The sequence below is a fragment of the Dysidea avara genome, chromosome 5 (genome assembly GCF_963678975.1).
Source record: "Dysidea avara chromosome 5, odDysAvar1.4, whole genome shotgun sequence".
NCBI classification, from domain to species: Eukaryota; Metazoa; Porifera; class Demospongiae; order Dictyoceratida; family Dysideidae; genus Dysidea; species Dysidea avara.
In genome coordinates this window covers 17700709-17719572 of record NC_089276.1, presented here as the reverse complement: position 1 = coordinate 17719572, position 18864 = coordinate 17700709, and the positions used below count along the sequence as shown (strand labels likewise).

The 18864-nt window shown below is 37.4% G+C and overlaps 1 protein-coding gene across 1 annotated transcript; it reads left to right on the top strand.

Moving 5' to 3' along the window:
* The first annotated feature begins 4901 nt into the window (after positions 1-4901).
* LOC136255064 (uncharacterized) lies at positions 4902-18825 on the top strand. The gene is made up of 3 exons (XM_066047784.1): positions 4902-5757; positions 7757-8077; positions 17561-18825. Exons 1-3 carry the CDS (start codon positions 4902-4904, stop codon positions 18823-18825), a joined length of 2442 nt encoding a protein of 813 aa, XP_065903856.1.
* Positions 18826-18864: the final 39 nt, after the last annotated feature.

Here is an 18864-nt window from a genome sequence, read left to right as displayed (position 1 = left end):
ATTCAGCTGTAAACAAATCATCCTGTAGAGAGTTCAGCCACCCTGTAGAGAGTTCAGCTAGAAACAAATCATCCTGTAGAGAGTTCAGCTAGAAACAAATCACCCTGAAAAGAGTTCAGCTACCAACAATGAGAGTTTCAGCTACAGAGTTTCAGCTACAAACAATGAGTTTCAGCTACAAACAATGAGTTTCAGCTACAGTTCAGTTATGTAAGAAGTCACCTTATTAACTACAGTATGTGATAATCATTTAGATTAAATATACAAATGCTTAATCAGACAAAAGCTATACACACAATTACTTCCTTTGTTCACAATTCCTGCAGTAAAGAAAAAAATATTAAGTTAAAAGGAAGCACCAAAGCCAGTTTATGGCTGGCTTTGTGGCCTGCAATACAAAAAGAAGTGATATCTAAACCAAAACAGCCAAGCTGTAAAAAAAGAGTGCGGCCCCCAAGAAGACCAAGGTGAAAAAGATGTGAAATCCAAGGTGGCGGCCAAGAAATGGCTGTGATGGTAGGTTAATAGCAAAATTTTAATTATGACAATTCAGGTGAATTTGGTGCCAAATCATAGTGGAGGAGGCAACGCAAATTCACCTGAATTGTCATAATAACAAATTTTGCCATTAACCTACCATCACAGCCATTTCTTGGCTGCCACCTTGGATTTCACATCTTTTTTCACTTTGGCCTTTTTGGGGGCCACACTCTTTTTTACAGCTTGGCTGTTTTGGTGTAGATTGATAATAACAAGATTAAACGCTAAGGCGGTGAGCTTTACATAGATCGTGAATTAAACTGTTCACTCTAGAGCACTTGAACTAAGCTAAACTACTGTACTGTACTTTCTAATACACTTTGCTACATACACCCCCTGTGTAATTGTTACAAAACTACAAGTCCTTTCTACTATGCTGTACATGCTTACAGTTGGGTGGGCTTTAAAAAAGTGCTAAAAGTCTACCCTACAGTATCTATACTTTTTCTAATCTGCCTTAACTCACTACATCATCACTTAATCATCCGCCTCCGTAAGGCAAAAAATTTACGTGGATTGCTAGAAAGTGTCAAAATTTGTAACTTTTGTGGAACAATTGTGGTTTAGATGTTGATCTCCATGCAGCTTGTACATAGACTGCAAAATATTTAATTTTCATGGATACGTAACACACCTACGAAATCCATGAAAATTGTATCCCACGAAATTTTTTCCATACGGTACAACAAGACTCTAATAATAAATCTGGGCACTTACTCGCAGGTGACCATTGGTATATGCAAGTAAAGCAGAAAGAACTGGTAGTTCTGTAGCGATTGTGTAGTAAACTGTATTAGACAGTAGTTTAGCTTTGTTAGATTGTTCTTGAGTAGATAGTTTTTTGCTCATTCTAATAAAAGCTCGCCACCTAGGATTCAACCATTGTGATTGTGTACTTGATGGAGTTGCTATAAAATTAATATTAATTTCCGATCTGCCATGAATAAATGAGATGAGTTCCTAGAACTCATTGATTCTAAGAAGCCCCACATTATCTTTGGTACTGAACATGATTATCCCGGTCTATTACCAATAATGAAATAATCCCTGATAATACAAATTATACTATTTATCATGAAGGATAGAGAGGATGGGCACGGAGAAGTCATGATTACTGTGTCCAAGTCAATTCCATCAATGCACTTACCAAATCTCGATGCTTCATGTGAAATATTATGGGTCAAACCTTTTATTAACACTAGCAAAGACATATATGCAGCAGCTTTTTACAGACCAGATGTATCAGATTTATCTTCTATTGAAGAGTTCAGTGTCTCTTTGGAAAAACTTCGAAACTTCACTCAAAATCCCTAAATATGGTTATCTGGTGACTTCAATACACCTCATGTAGATTGGTCAATCCCCCTAGTAACACCAGTGTCTCCCAATTCTAGTACACAGCAGTTACTGGTAGACATAACACAAGACCATGGTCTTACACAAGTAGTTAACGAACCTACATGTTTGGAAAATGTACTAGATCTATTCGTAACTAACTTTCCAACACAAATACAGGATGTCACAATAATTCCAGGTCTTAGTGATCATGATGTTGTTATGATTAGGTCTAAAACCAAGCCACCTGTTTACAAACAAGCAAGTAGGAAAGTACCCATGTACAACAGAGCTAACTGGCAGGCAGTCAAAGAAGATATACAACACCTTGAGCACCATATCTCTAATTTAATGCAAATACCTAACATTAGAATTTGGGAAAGTTTTTGCAATTCTATACAAAGCTCTATTTTCAGATACATCCCACACAAAACCACAAGAAAATACTGCAGTCTCCCATGGATATCAGCACACCTTAGAAGGCAAATCAAAAGGAGAAACAAATTGTACAGACAAGCTAAGAGATAGAATTCCCAGAACTGTTCAACAAGTTCCTTGATCTCAAGCATTCTATTCAAAGAGCCTTAAAACCTTCCCATCAACAATACATAAATAACATTATTATTGCACCTCCTGATCATGATAGACATTGCAAACAGAAAAAGTTTTGGTCTTATATTAGCTCATTCAGAAAGGATATTCCATTACTAGCTTCAGAAACACAGTTAATAACTGATAATCATCAAATAGCTGAGGCCTTAAATGCACAATTCCAATCAGTCTTTACTAAGGAACACAATGGACCCGTGCCAGATAAAGGCCCATCTCCACACCCCACAATTCCAGATATCGACATTACTACTGCAGGAATTCTAAAGTTGTTGCAAAATCTTGACATCCACAAGGCCAGTGCTCCTGACCAAATAAGCTCAAGAGTTTTAAAGGTAACTGCTGAGTCTACCACTCCTATCCTAAAAACTATCTTTACTTACTCAATGGATACTGGTACTGTTCCAGGTGACTGGAAAAATGCAAATGTAACTCCTATATATAAGAAAGGTGATTGCACCCAACCTAGTAACTATCGGCCCATCTCTATAACTAGCATTGTATCTAAAATATTTGAACATATATTGTCTTCTCGTATCACAAAACACCTAGAAAACAACAACATAATGAACAACAGCGTGGATTTAGAGGCAATCACTCATGTGAAACACAACTTATTTCTCTATTTCATGACCTATCTCTAAATCATGATAATGAATTTGGCGAATTTGGTGCCTAATCCTAGTGAAACTTGGAAGAAGCAACACAAATTTACTTGAATTGTCGTTATTAAAAAGTTTGCCATTAACCTACCATCACAGCCATTTCTTGGCTGCCACCTTTGATTTCACATCTTTTTTCACCCTGGCTTTTTTGGAGGCCGCACCTTTTTTTACAGCTTGGCTGTTTTTGATTAGATATACTTTACCATCAACAATAACATCAACAAGATACCATCACCGTTACAAACTGATTCAGCTGTGCTGTTGAAAAAACCCTTTCAAATATCCCTTTATCCCAAACACAATCCCCACGTTGAACAAATTACCCAGCTCCGCGATTGACTGTAACTCATTAGATAATTTTAAGTATAACTACTTTGATAGCACAATAATTGTTTGATCTTGTTGTATTGTACATCTGTGTATAACCTTCGCTGAGCGAAGGTTCACAGTAATGGTAAATAATAATAAAGTGAGTAGTGCATAAACCTAACTATAAAGGTTAAAATATTTAGATGAACTTTTAGAATAAAAATTTAGCTTATTCCATTATTCTGTATTGAATAAAATTTTAGGTTATTCCGTATTCTGTCTTTTCTGGACTCCCAAATGGTTGTAACATGGCTAAGTATGTACCTCCTTTTGGCCACACAGTCTGGCCCTAATAAGTTCAAAGGCATCAAAAGAAACTGTGTATGGCATCACCACATCAAGCTAATGAATTGAATATCACTATTCACAGCTTTTACTTGTTTGAATGAATGGGAAGTGATACAACCACTGGGAAAATTGGTATCCATATACTATGTGCTTGTTCGCTAATAAATTAAGCTGACAAAGTATATCACTAAACCATGCAGCAATAAATGTCACATCAGCTACACATGTAAAGGTGACGCAGTGCAATGGCTGGACTAATTGGCCATGCGCTTGTTCTTTGGAAACTTGCTACTAATAAATAAACTAGCTACTAATGAATTAACTAAAAATTACCGTACTTAGTAAGTAAAATTGTTCCTTGGGTACAGCACTCTGGCTTTCTTGCTTCTTCTGTGTTCCAAATGGATACCTTTGATCTGCAAAATGTCCCATACCACAAATCAGTTTAACACACCGATGAGGTTTGTATCTGATTTGTAAGCACTCCACCCGGGCATGCAGCCCTTGGGTGTCTTGTTTACAGATTACAAATCTCACAACTATAACTTGTAAACACTCTGCCTTCAGGTGTCGTGCTTATAAAGTAGGTACAAACTTTAGAGTTATTACTATCATGCTGCAAATAATTATGATTTATGATATGTTATAATTGAGGTTTGTATGTTTGAATAATTATGTCTTATAGGCAACAATTACTACATTGGATTTTTTCAGAATAACAATGGTGGTTCAATATCTCTCTATTTAACCAATACTGGATCACTAGAGTTGTCTTATAACATAGAAGCTCCTGGAGTAGGGTATTACACTAGTGGAACTATTTCAGGTACAGGGTCAACAATTGTAAGTCTTTCTTCAAGTCTCATCACTGGTTCATACAATGATCAGAATAAGGGGATTTACCTTAAGACCAACAGTACTAATGTAGTTGTGATTGGTCAAAATGATGTATCCCGGAGTAGTGATACATTCCTTGCCTTGCCCACAATAAAAGTGTGTTGCACTCAATATGTTTATTATGGAATTTCAGTATCCTCTGGTGTATCTTATTATGATAATGTAGTACTGATTGTTGGTACAGAGAACAACACAATGATGAATTTAACAGTAACACGATCTGTTAATGTCAAGATTAATGATACTGTTAGTTCCCTGACCAGTGGTAGTCAATACTCCTTCATAGTGAACAGGTTACAAACAGTGTATATTGGATCATCAAGTGACTTGACTGGGACCAGAATTATGACAGACAAGCCAGTGTCTGTGTTTAGTGGTCATGAGTGTGGAGTTGTACCATCATCTAGTTATTACTATTGTGATCACTTAATAGAACAGGTTCCACCTACCACATACTGGGGTAAAACATATTACATTGCACCACTGCAAGGTAGAAGTGCTTACACCATCAGAGTGTTAGCAGCACATAACTCAACTGAAGTCTTTATGGACTGTAACGGTGCAGGGAATTCCTATACTATCAATGCAGGGAATAGTTTTACAGTAACTTATCAAATCTATTGTGCAATCCACTCTAACAAGGAAATCTTAGTAGCTCAGTACAGTCCTGGATCTAGTTATGATGGGAAAACTGGTGATCCAATGATGATGCTTGTACCAGCTACAGATCATTACAGTAATGAAATCAACCTATCCACAATATCATCAGGTTACAGTGACTATATCAACATTATAGTATTGAAGGAGTATTATCAGCCTAGTATGATGTATTGGATAAGAGGAGGAGTGAAGAGGTCATTACTGTCACAATCTTGGAACACGATAACATTCAACCAGGTCACTGAGGCATATTATACACAACTATCTGTATCAAATGGTCCAGTAACAATTATACACACAACAGCCAATGCATTGATGTCAGCTGTAGTGTATGGATTTGCATACAGAGAAGCTTATGGTCACTCTGGAGGATTCAGTATTCAGAATTTTCGAGGTTAGAATTTTAAAAGTCAAAACATGGGAATTGCTGAAAACAGTAAAGAAACAAGAATCAAACAAGCCAGCATGTGAAGCACACAGAGATCTCTATTTGGACTCAATGGATATGGTAGAAACTAATGAAAAAACAGTAATTTCTACATAAATCAGGGGCAGATAAGTACTGAGAATGCTTCTGTATAAATGTTTGTTTGAGTCCAAATAGAGATCTCTGTGTGTTTAACATGCTGGCTTGTTTGACTCTTGTTTCTATACTTCTTTCAGCGATCTCTATTCCCATGTATTAATTTTTTAAATTATTTTTACACTAGTTTGTTTACTTTTTATAAATCCATTTATGGATAGCCAATGTGATAATAAGAGGTGCTGGTGGTGTTAGTCATCATGTACAGTAGCTGTTAAGCAGTCAGCTAATATTATCTAATCAAAAACAGCCAAGCTGTAAAAAAAGGGGTCTGGCCCCCAAAAGGCCACGGCAAAAAAGGTGTGAAATCCAAGTTGATGGTAGGTAAATGGAAAATATTTTAATATTGACAATTCAGGTGAATTTTTACTGCCTCCTCCAAGTTTCACTAGGACTCGACAACAAATTCACCTGAATTGTCATTATTAAATTTTTTGCCATTTACCTACCATCACAGCCATTTCTTGTCCGCCACCTTGGATTTTACATCTTTTTTAACAACCCTTTTTTACAGCTTTGCTGCTTTGATTAGATATCACTTTTTTGTGTTTGTATTCTCCATAGCAGGCCATAGGTAGGGTCCGCAATGCAAAAAATCAGTATCCTCCAATCAACTACCTAACTATTGTCATGTGTTAGGCTAAGTGTAACTTGAATAACACCAGCGTGGCAGCCAAGTTTGTCACTTTCTTCTGGTAGAAAACAATACAAATGTCTTAAAATCATGTGATTTTTCGTTGCAGCAGTTCGTAGTTGATTGGAGGATAACAGCTATAGTGTTAAAATGTAAAATCCAAGGAACTGTCAATCGCAGGTTCAAAATACTCTAATAGAACGGTCACTGCAGGATGCATGAAATGTCTAAAAACTTCATACTGAACATACCGACCATACTGAACATCCAAAGTTTTAACCACTGAGCCTGCTATCATGGCTGTTCACCTCACTTAATTTCTACATTATAAATATAAATTCAACCTAAAATCTACTCAATTGTAAAAGTTAATAAACAATCTATGTGTGTTCTATTAGAATTCCTCAATAAATGTGTGCTCGATTAGAGTAAGCATGATAAGCATAATAGGCTTGGTCCTAGACTGAATCAATGTAAGTAAAATTTCTTGTTCAAGGAAATAACATCAACTTGGCATAACTGGTATCAAACCTGAAACCTTTCAATTATCAAGCTGATACTCTAGCCACTTGGCTGTGCTTCTTCACATGCACACACACACACACACGCACGCACGCACGCGCACACACATGCACACACACAGAGAGGGGGGATCCAGGGTTTGGCAATCCACTGAGGTAGTGGGTGTATGTGAACAAAGGATCTGGAGTGCTGTTGCTGTTGTGTCCCCCAGATACTATAGATGTTTAATACTGGAATTTTGGTTTATGGTACTTTTTGTGTAGTGATTCCATGAGTAGTGAAGTATTAATTTTTGTGGTACACAGCTATAACAGCCACTGCTCTGTATAAAACTTGCATTTGCAATACCATGCCAAGGGAAAACCTTGCCTCTTAGGTAGCTAAATTGGATACATTTGGAAGATTCTGTGTTGAATGTGATGACTTGTATGAAACACTTCTCTTGTTGAAGATGAGGATGGCTGAGGTAATCTGAAATCTTGTTTTGCAATCAGAGACTAAGTTAATTTTATCAGAAAAGTATATTATAAAAAAAACATACATGCTTCTATACTACTCAGCTTAGTAATTACGTATGCAGTTATTAAAATTCGCCTCTATTTATACAAATAAATCAACAAATCTGTTACTTGTTTGCCTTTGTTTCACACACAGGGAAGAATATCACTACTCCAATTTGTATTATTATTCCGTTAAATCCTTCCTTTCTTCCTGCTGATAGTGGGATAAACAATGGCACATCAAATGTGATGATCAATTGTAAATGTTTTAATATTGACTATCAACAGATCAGGTGGTATTCTCCAAATGAGGAAGAAGTTCCTTTTAATTATACAGAGACAGAAGATTTACCCTATGTCATAAATGGAACTTTGATTATTCCCATATTCAGTGACTCATATCAAGGAACCTACTATTGTGGAGTTGGAAATGACTCAGTATTTGGTGCTAATATTAGTCTTACACTCTGGACTGGTATGTATGTGTGTTTGTGTTGTGTGTGTGCGTGTGTGTGTGTGTGTGCGCGCGTGCGTGCGTGTGTGTGTGTGTGTGTGTGAAGCAGCCCACATAGATGTAACATTAATGGGTACCTGGGGAAGCAAATGTTCAACTGTACATGTCTCATATAGAGGTAGGTAAGAACAGTAGACCCAGAGACTGAGGACCAGGGGACCTGGGACCCGCGGATATCCAACCCTTCTTGAAATTTATACACTTCACAATATTCTATACTTGTACTAGGTATCTCTGCAAGTAGTTTTGCAAGGGTGATCCATTTTTCTCTGTTACAGTGTCTCACACAATGTTTAAACCAATATAGAAATCACTAAAAGCGCCTCTGAAAAAGTGTCTGTGGCTTCCTGAAGCTGACTGCATTTATAGTCCACTCGTCTGCTGCACAATGAGCATCCTGGTCAATGAGCATACTAGTCTATTATGTTGACTCGCTACTAAAAGTTAGAAACATTGTGCAAAAGCACCATGATGTAGCTATGAAGAATGGTTGATCGAACTGACCCAGTGGACTGAAAATTGTTTAACTAGTAATCGCTGTTTCCCCTATGTATTTGTTTGCACAATGTTTCTAATGAGTCAAAATAATAGATTAGCATGCTCATTATGCAGCAGCATTGATAGTAGAGGTGTGACTATCTATGGCTGCAGGCGAGTGGCCTACAGCTTCAGACACTTTTTTCACAGGTGCTTATAATTTGTAATAGGTTTAAACATCGTGTGAGACACCGTGATGGGGAAAAAGTGGATAGGTCATGTAAGACAACTTGTAAATGTACCTAGTACAAGTATAGGATGTTTTGAAGAGTATAAAATTCCAAGTCCCAGAGTCTCTGGTCTCGGACCCTTGGTCCCTGGTTCCACTGTTTTATCTACCCCTCATATAGCAATTGAATGTGCAATTGGGACTTTGGGTGGGTACCCACGCCTTTACTTGTAAGACATGGCACAGCCTCTGGCAGGTTACTAGTCCTGTCCCAGGAGGGCATGCCTATGCTGTGCCCCAGTGCTAGCCACTGGGCAGCGTGACCGAAAGGTGGCAACTGAAGGCTTTGCTTTTGTGTGTATGTGTGTGTGACGTGCGTGTGTGTACATGTGTATGTACTACACCCAGGTGAAAGCGAAGCACAATGGCCACTGCGCTTGTAAATCATCCATATATTTTGTGGTGACTGGAGGCACTTCTCCTACTGTTCTTCATTTGTGGAACTGTAAAATAGGCTGCACAAAGCTGAAATTAAAGTATAATGGCTGCTTCACTTTCAGGTCAGTAATTAATAGTGGGGGCATGCATTCAGATGAAACATTAACTCTGGCTAGTGCCATCCTTTCTTTTGATGTGGTATGCCTGGGTTCACCTGTCATCAATAAAGTAAACAAACAAGTACAGAAATTTTAGGGAAATAAGAGAGGTTCCTTATACCTGCAGATATACGTACGTACTAGTGGAAATTTAATCCCTAATTCAGTCATGGGCATAGACTGAAGTAGGGATTAAATGTCCAATTTACTTTTTTGTAACACTGTTGCAACTGGTGAACCTGTGCATACCGCATTAAAAAAGGATGATACCAGAGTTAATATTTTGTCTGAAAGTGTACTCCAGCTATCAATTAGTGACTCAAAAGTGAAGTGAGAATTACGCTTTGCTTTCAGCTATGTTCAGTCTGTTACAGCACTATAAATGAAGAATAGTATTAGAAGTGCCACTGCAGGCAGATATAGATTTTCAGTTCTTGACTGTTCTCTTGTGCATGCAATCCCCGGTGAAATCTACACATGTGATTGTGAATGGCGGAGTATCTCATACCATGATCTCAGGTAGGGGAGCTGGGTCTGGACTTGGATAGAATTTGCAACTGTATTTTTTACATGTGGTACACTTGCTGATAACGGACTTCACTGTTTGTCTGGTAGTGGGTATCCAGAGTTCTTGTTTCAGTGCTGTTAATGTGCAGTTTGTACTGCTTTGTAGTAATCATAAGTGAGTACTGTGAATAATAAGATGTGTCAGCGAGTGTTTCGTTGGTAGCAGGAAGGGGAACTTAGAGAGCTGGCTTAGTAGGGCATTATGTATTCTTCCACTACATTGTATGCAGTTGTTCTTGTCTAAAAAGAGGTGGAGTTGTCATACCAACAATAGTTTGGATGCACATGAGTTACATTACAGATTGGTTACCTCCTTAGAGAAGACTTGATGCTGGTAATCTTTGATCCACATTTGTTTGACTTGTTACAACTCTGCTGCCATTAGTGGTCCAGTTTGGTGGTGTCCTTTCAAGTGCTGCACAAATCTCAAAATTTAAGTGGTAGCAGCTGTTAGTTTATGTAGAGTACTGTGATCTGTGACATTCATAACCTTGTGCAATCCAATCATTATAGTACAGTTGTTGAAGGTTAAAAAATGACCATACCTGGAAAAAAATGGTATAAAGATAATTTGGTATCATTAGATGCAGAATTTTCTGGAGAACAACATATCCAAAGTCCTCTAAAATCCTCTTTGGGCAAAAAAAGTTATGGGTGTTTGAAGTTTTATGCTAATATAATGCAACAAGGCATTAGCATCCAAAAATTTTAATTTCATGTTTCTGATTATGACTCGAGATGTACACCACATATCTTAATTCTGTTTTTTGTACATGGTTATGCTCCAGTATATGTACTTATTTGTATACAGTTACCATGACAACAACCACAATTATCATGTGATTTGTATATTAATTTATGGTTTTAGTTTTTTTCATATCTAGTTTTATGTTTAATAGCTAGTTTTGAGTTTGGTAACAATTTTGTGTAGATGAAAACTCTCAACAATTCAGTCAGTATCGCCCATTAAAAATATATATATTTTAAAAGTAAGTTATGGCCAGTTTTGTGATTTGCATAAGGTTTCATAAAAATATTTCTAGTTTCACGCACTTCAAAAATTTTTTGGATATGCTTCTGGAAGAAGATAAACATGTATTGGTCTGGCTGTTGAAGGGTGATGCCCAGCATAATGATATCACGATAAATTTGGTGTCATTAGCTGTAGAAAATCACATACCCAAAATCCTTGAAATCCTATTTGAGAATTTTTTCTACAGTTGTTTGATTTTAATTTAAAAATTACTATAATTTATAGGAGCATGAATCAGGTATTGAGTTTACAAAAAGTAGCTGTTTAAACACTCTAACCTTAACCTTATTATGTACATAAGATTTAAACAGTCGTTACTTTTAGGTAGTTCAGAGCTGTACAGCTGCATGCTTGTTTTGTTACAGTTTGTACACATATATAATTATTGTTTTCAATGTAAATAGCTACGTATCAGTAGAGCCATGCTTTCTAGTAACAATTTCTTTAGCAATAATCTTTACAATGTTCTCCCCTCAAGCTGCAAGTACACGATTGACTGACCACTGTTATGACATAATTTAACTTTTTGAAACTGCCACATGTACACCATAATTATGATAGTTGGCATTTAGATTGAACTGTGCTCATGTCTATTATTACAAATGCCTTAAATCATGGCACAGCTTAGTAAGCATTTATGAGCTCATTCCGGTGGGTAACCTGCAAGTGAACCTGTAATTTAAATACCTCAACATCAATACTGTCATGCTTTCCACCATGACACTATTTAGTGAGACCCCAGCAGCCAGCCTACGTATAGCTACCTTTATAGGGCTTATACAGTTTGCTTGCATGCTTCTCGTGAGGCTGATCACAAGTTAACATACACAAGGTGAAATTTTCAATTATTGTTGTTGATTTTAATAAACACCACTGGACAATATATCCATGCTATTACCATGGAATTCCTATGATCCTCATGAAATACCCATGAAAGTTGCACTTGGTATTTTTCATGGGTAATGAAATACCCATGAGATGCATGGAGCAGAATAATGTACTGATGAACAACCCATGAACGAGTGAGTTTTCATGGATTTGTATGTATACACAACCCATGAAAAACCTGTGAAATCACACCAATGAAAAATATGTGGAAAGCCTATGAAATACATTCATGAGATATGGAAAATCACTAAGGCCTTACAGAATAGTTTGACTATTTGAATGCAAAATATCCACCAAAAATGCCACAGTAAACTAGAGCACAGTTCTGGGGGTAAAGGATGTGGAAATAACAGATATTTAGTTTCCTAGACTGGACCTTTAACCCTTTAGAACTTTTAGGAATTAAGCCGTAAATGCGCACGTAACTTTTACAAAGCAAACTTATATGGTGAGGCAAGATAGCCTTTCCTAACTCCATTAGCCTAAAACGAGATAGCAATAGAAAGCTTGACCTACTTGGGGAAGGCTAAATAACCACTGCAACAACAAAGGCTTACTTGTTATAAAGCGGAGAATAATGTCTCACTTTATCGCAACTGCACATTCTTTGTCTTGCCTGTCATATTGATTGTGGGTTTAATTATGTGAGCTGTATATGGTCTGATTCGCCATTGAATGGTGATTCGACTAATACTTGTCAGTGATTTGGACCAACTGGCAAGGAGTTATGGATCATTTTCTAAAGGTATGTAACACATTTTGTAGTTCTTTATTGAGAATTATTTTCACGGCGAGTTTTACTTCCTATACTTTGGTTGTAGGGTAAACCCCTAGGTAACATTTTAATACTTATTACATCATGAGTAGAATGACACAAATTACAAAGCCATATGATGAACACTTCCAAAGTTACAGCACTTTGTTTACAGCCATGCGTAAAAGCTTATATATATAGGCTTATGCATTTTCCAGGGGCATGCGTAATCTGCCTATATACAGGCTTATGTGCGTTTAAGGGTTAAGTGGATTTATAAGTACTGCTCTTTATTCACATTAGACATTGTTATTGTATAGTTTTGATCATTATATCTAAGAGTAAATCATTCCTTGTCCATTATATGTACTCTAATGGCAAAACATTTGCCTCTGTGCCCACACATTTACATGCACTACTTTGTTCATTATGCTCTAATGTGGTGCACTGCCCATTAGTATAGCATAATTTACAGCTTTACATGTAGATATATATTTGCAGTGTTAGAGCACACTTTTATACATAAATTGTGGTTTCAACTGAAAAATTGTAACAAGAGTTCACAATGTCATTTAATACCATACCTGTTTCACTGCCCATACAAAAGTCTCAATAGTAGCAGTGAAATTTATCCCATATTTCATTGGTAGCAGTGAAAAGTTGTAATTGCAATTTCATTGGCTAGAATATATGTTAACAATGTAGTGCCAATTAGTGTTGACACATGTTTAGTACATAGTGACAAATTGCGTACATAGCAATGCTAATGCACAGAATGCATATATGCAGCAAGTTTGGTATTAACTGGGAATAGCATGGGTAGCAGTGAAATTTGGGATAAATATCACTCTTGTTGCATTGAAAATGGAAATTTCAATGCAACCATAGACGGATCTAGGAGACACTGTCAGGGGGGCCAGGCAAGACGTTTTACTGCACAACAGTGTTTATTCCACTAAGAGGAATCTAGTACAAGTTATACTCATTTACATAATTTTATTCAGCATATAGTTGGATGAATGATGGACATACAGTTTGTAAGACTGTGATTGGAGAAAAAATTTAAAAATTAGACCTCCTAGGCTTGAATTTGAGAGCATTTGTGATAGCACTTAGCTACAAAGTGTATGCCTTGCAATGCATACAGAGATTGGCTAGCCTATCTGAGACAAATCTGTTTGATGGTAGTGTATACTAAATCAAAATAAGGAGTAGCTAGTTTTGTTATGATTTGTAAAAATTGTAAATTGACATTAGAATTGTGACTGCTCTATTAGAGTATCTCGATGTTTGCACAAAAATTCAAATTTGTTTGCCTTACTTTCTTTACAGTGTACAGTTTAGCTACAACTGTAAAGTACATTAATATAACTGTTGTCTTCTATTTGCCCATTGGCTTTCTATACTTCTGAATACAGTGTGAATGCATGATTCCTGTTTCTGGTATCAATATAGTACTGTAGGTCAAGAGAAGGGCTAGGGGGGGGCACAGCACCCCTTGGCCCTCCCTCAGATCCGCCTATGAATGCAACACTCATGGTATTTATCCCAAAATTTCACTGCTACCCATGCTATTACTAGTACAAACAAAATACTAAAGGGAAATTTACAAAAATCTTTTAGCAATGTCTATTATTTTTCTAGAAACATATACATGCAAAATATTTTTGAAGCCTTATGCAAATCACAAAAATGGCCATAGCTTACTTTTAAAACATTTTTTTTTAATGGGCTGCTGACTATGACCTGTTGGGCTTAATGAGAGTTTTCATCTACCACAAAATTGTTACCAAACTCAAAACTAGCTATTATACGTAAACCTAGATATGAAAAAACTAAAAACCATACAAATCGCATAGGTAGATACTGTCGTGTGAAGGACATGGACTTGGCATCATGAATGTCAAAGGCAATTAATAGCCATTCTTCTTCTGCTGCGGTGGTCAGTGGCTTATCTCAATTGATGTCTTGTTGCTACAATTTCTGCAGAAATACCTTGGCTTTTACTATCACTGGTGATAAAACATGGAATCAAACACTTAATGCCTCATGTAACGCTTTTCACTTTGTCATTAGCATGTGATGAGTCGGAATGGGGCTCTTCAGGGTGAGGGATATTGTGTCATCGGCAGTGTCCCACTGTAATCCCAGAACATTATAGGACCAGGTTCTGCAGATGTCTCATCCTTCCTTGCCTGTTCCATTAAGTTGTAGCTATTTGATGTCCAGCTTCTGAGAATAAAATTGGCATCCCTCATAATTGCTCTGACCATAAAGTAGTAAGGTGTAGCTGCTTCCTCTGAGTTACATCCAGTCACAATATTGTCTACATACAAATTCTTCTGTATATCCTCTGCAGCATACTGGGACAAATGAAACAACAATGTGGTATTCAACATAAATAGGGAACAGATTGCCACAAATGGCACTACCTTAAAATGGTATGTTAGTACTCACAGTTGGGATCATTTGGGTTGGCTTGGCTGGCCACAGGAATCTGGTGTAGTCACGGTTTTCTTGGTTCAGGTGTACATGCAGGAAAGCCTTCTCAAAATTTATGTTTATCCCATATTTGTGTATACGAAATTGCAATATGATACTGCAGAGGTCATTCAATTGTGGATCTCCAGATAGGAGGCAGTAATTAAGACTAGGTAGGCTCTTAGATTGATGACAGCTACAATCATAATTATATATACAATCCATAGTGGGGATGTGGATGAGTCTTTCCAAATGGCATGATAGGGAATGTAGTGGCAATTGTCTGTCTTGGTGAGTTGTTGAACCTTCTTGATAAATCCACGCCGTTCCTGGTCAGCCAGAATTTCGCTATAGGTAGCAAACAGGGTTGGGGTTGCTTTCAGCTTGTGTGGTAATGTTCGCAGTCTGCGAGTACATGTAAAGTAATTGGTTGGAAGAGGTGGATGATCCTCCTTCCATGGAAGGCGAGCAGTGTATGACCCATTCGGCTGATGCAGTATGTATGTCTTGATGTAGTGTTCCATGAAAGCCTTGTTAGGATTGTCATCTTGCTAAGTGAACCCCAAGGTTTCAACATCAGAATTTCTCAAGATTATTCTCTGTCATGTGTTGAGTAGCAACATGGAGTACACTGGTGGCAATGTCTGGGGTTGTGGTTATTGGTCCTGATTAAGAATGACTACATTGCTGTTGGTCCATTTCCCCTGATTATACGTTCCTGTTTGCTCCTATGAGTAGTGTTATATCAAAACAGTCTCCTGTAGTTACTGGGAGTACTAAACGTAGCACATCTAGGTGTGGCAACTCCTTCAAGTTGGGAGTTATACGCTGTGTATGGGTGCAGCAATAGTGGGACAATGGACACAGAAAGTGGGACCTTCTGCCCAGATGGTGTAATGAGCTGAATGGTAGTGATATCAACCTTCATGGTACGGGCACCTTGGTTTCCAAATGTAGATAGGGTGATAGTCTCAGTTGTGTGTGATGAAGGTTCAAGCTGTTAGCTAGGCTCTTTGCAAGGAGTGACCATTGGGAGCCTTCGTCAAAGAGGATATTTGCTTCCACACAATGACCATTGGCTGAGATGCTGCCAATGGCTGTCTTGAGAAGGCATGTGTTACTCCCAGTTAGCTGTAGTGTTGATGTGCTTGGTGGCACAGTGACTAGTGCATTCCTGCTTGTGTCAACCCTGTAGTCTGTTGTTGAGGAGGTGGAGCTGTCTGTGCTGGAACATTAAAAGTTGTAGTAGTGTTGGGCTCCATAGAAATGTTATGTGTTCCTTGTGAACTTCTGGGTAGGTCATTGTTCTCTGGGGTGGAACAGATGCTAGTGTGATGTATTCTTTGGCATTTACAACAATGGTTCCTTAACGTACATTGGGACACTTTGTGTTGGCCCAGACAGTTAAAGCAAAGTTTCTGGTCTCTAATTGCATCTCGCCATTGTTCACGGTTTGTGACTACTGTGCACTCAATTGGAATGTGCGCACCTTTGCAAAATACACATGAGTGTTTCTTCACTGATTCTGGCTATCATGATTTGTAGGAAATCTTTGAGGCACCTGTGTGGAATAAAGCTGTAGGGTGTGAGTGGGCTTGGTTTGTTTGTATATCTAATTCAAGTATATGGATCTCCTGTTTAATAGCTTGTTGTAATGCTTCCAAATTCCACTCACCACTTCCATGTAGTTGTGCAATATTCTTCCACATCTTGGATGGAAGCTTGCTCCTGATTATGGTTACTAACAGGTCACCATATGTTTCTACCATTTTCCCAAGTGAAGTTAGGCTTCTGATGTGGCCTTCCACAGTACATGTATCATAAAATGCTTGAAGGCTACTGACCTTAGCCCCCCTTTAGACCCGCCTATGGCGAAGCCTGCCCATAACCACAGAATATGGGGTGGGGAATTCCACTTCTCACTGAGCAAATGGACAAAATGTTTATAAGTGATGGTATCTGCCTTTCCCATACATACAGATGTGGAAAATGCAAGTGGACTAATACAAGTTACATTGTAGCTAACTGTGCCACAGCAAAAAAAAACAAAAAAACTAAACAAACTAGTATTTTAAAAATTGTTAATTTAAAATAGGGATCTATGCAATGAAAAGTAGTGAAACAAGAGATGAATGATGGTGTTACAGCATAGCTCAGTAGGAAAGTCCCTACTTTGGCACATTAGCTGTTAGTATTTAGTTTGTTGCCAAAGTAGGGACTTCCTACCGAGCTATGCTGTAACACTATTGTTCATCTCTTGTTTCACTACTTTTTATTGCATAGATCCCTACTTCATTTTTAAATCAACAATTTTAAAAATATTAGTAGAGTTATGATTATTACTAACATGCTGCAAATGATTATGATTTCTGATATGTTCTAATTGAAGTTTGTATGTTTAAATAATTATGTCTTATAGGCAACAATTACTACATTGGATTTTTTCAGAATAACAATGGTGGTTCAATATCTCTCTATTTAACCAATACTGGATCACTAGATTTGTCTTATAACATAGAAGCTCCTGGAGTAGGGTATTACACTGGTGGAACTATTTCAGGTACAGGGTCAACAATTGTAAGTCTTTCTTCAAGTCTCATCACTGGTTCATACAATGATCAAAATAAGGGGATTTACTTTAAGACCAACAGTACTAATGTAGTTGTGATTGGTCAAAATGATGTATATCTGAGTAGTGATACATTCCTTGCTTTACCCACAATAAAAGTGTGCTGCACTCAATACACTTATTATGGAATTTCAGTGTCTTCTGGTAGATATGATAATGTAGTACTGATAGTTGGTACAGAGGACAACACAATGATGAATTTAATAGTAACACAATCTGTTAATGTCAAGATTAATGATACTGTTAGTTCCCTGACCAGTGGTAGTCCATACTCCTTCATAGTGAACAGGTTACAAACAGTGTATATTGGATCATCAAGTGACTTGACTGGGACCAGAATTATGACAGACAAGCCAGTGTCTGTGTTTAGTGGTCATGAGTGTGGATATGTACTATCATTTAGTTCTAGCTATTGTGATCACTTAATAGAACAGATTCCACCTACCACATACTGGGGTAAAACATATTACATTGCACCATTACAAGCTAGAAGTGCTTACACCATCAGAGTGTTAGCAGCATATAACTCAACTGAAGTCTTAATGGACTGTAAAATTGAAAAGAATTTCTATACTATTGATGCAGGGAATAGTTTTACAGTAACTCATCAATACTATTGTGCAATCCACTCTAACAAAGAAATCTTAGTAGCTCAGTACAGTCCTGGTTATGGTTATGATGGTAGAACTGGTGATCCAATGATGATGCTTGTGCCAGCTACAGATCATTACAGTAATGAAATCAACCTATCCACAATATCATCAGGTTACAGTGACTATATCAACATTATAGTATTGAAGGAGTATTATCAGCCTAGTATGATGTATTGGATAAGAGGAGGAGTGAAGAGGTCATTACTGTCACAATCTTGGAACACGATAACATTCAACCAGGTCACTGAGGCATATTATACACAACTATCTGTATCAAATGGTCCAGTAACAATTATACACACAACAGCCAATGCATTGATGTCAGCTGTAGTGTATGGATTTGTATACAGACAAGCTTATGGTCATCCTGGAGGATTCAGTATTCAGAATTTTCGAGGTTAGAATTTTAAAAGTTAAAACGTGGGAATTGCTGAAAACAGT

Coding starts and splice junctions, on each gene's coding strand:
- LOC136255064 (XM_066047784.1), top strand. CDS start 4,902: ATGAATTTAACAGTAACACGATCTGTTAATGTCAAGATTAATGATACT. Junction 5,758..7,756: donor CAGTATTCAGAATTTTCGAG/GTTAGAATTTTA, acceptor TTTCACACACAG/GGAAGAATATCACTACTCCA. Junction 8,078..17,560: donor TAGTCTTACACTCTGGACTG/GTATGTATGTGT, acceptor TATGTCTTATAG/GCAACAATTACTACATTGGA.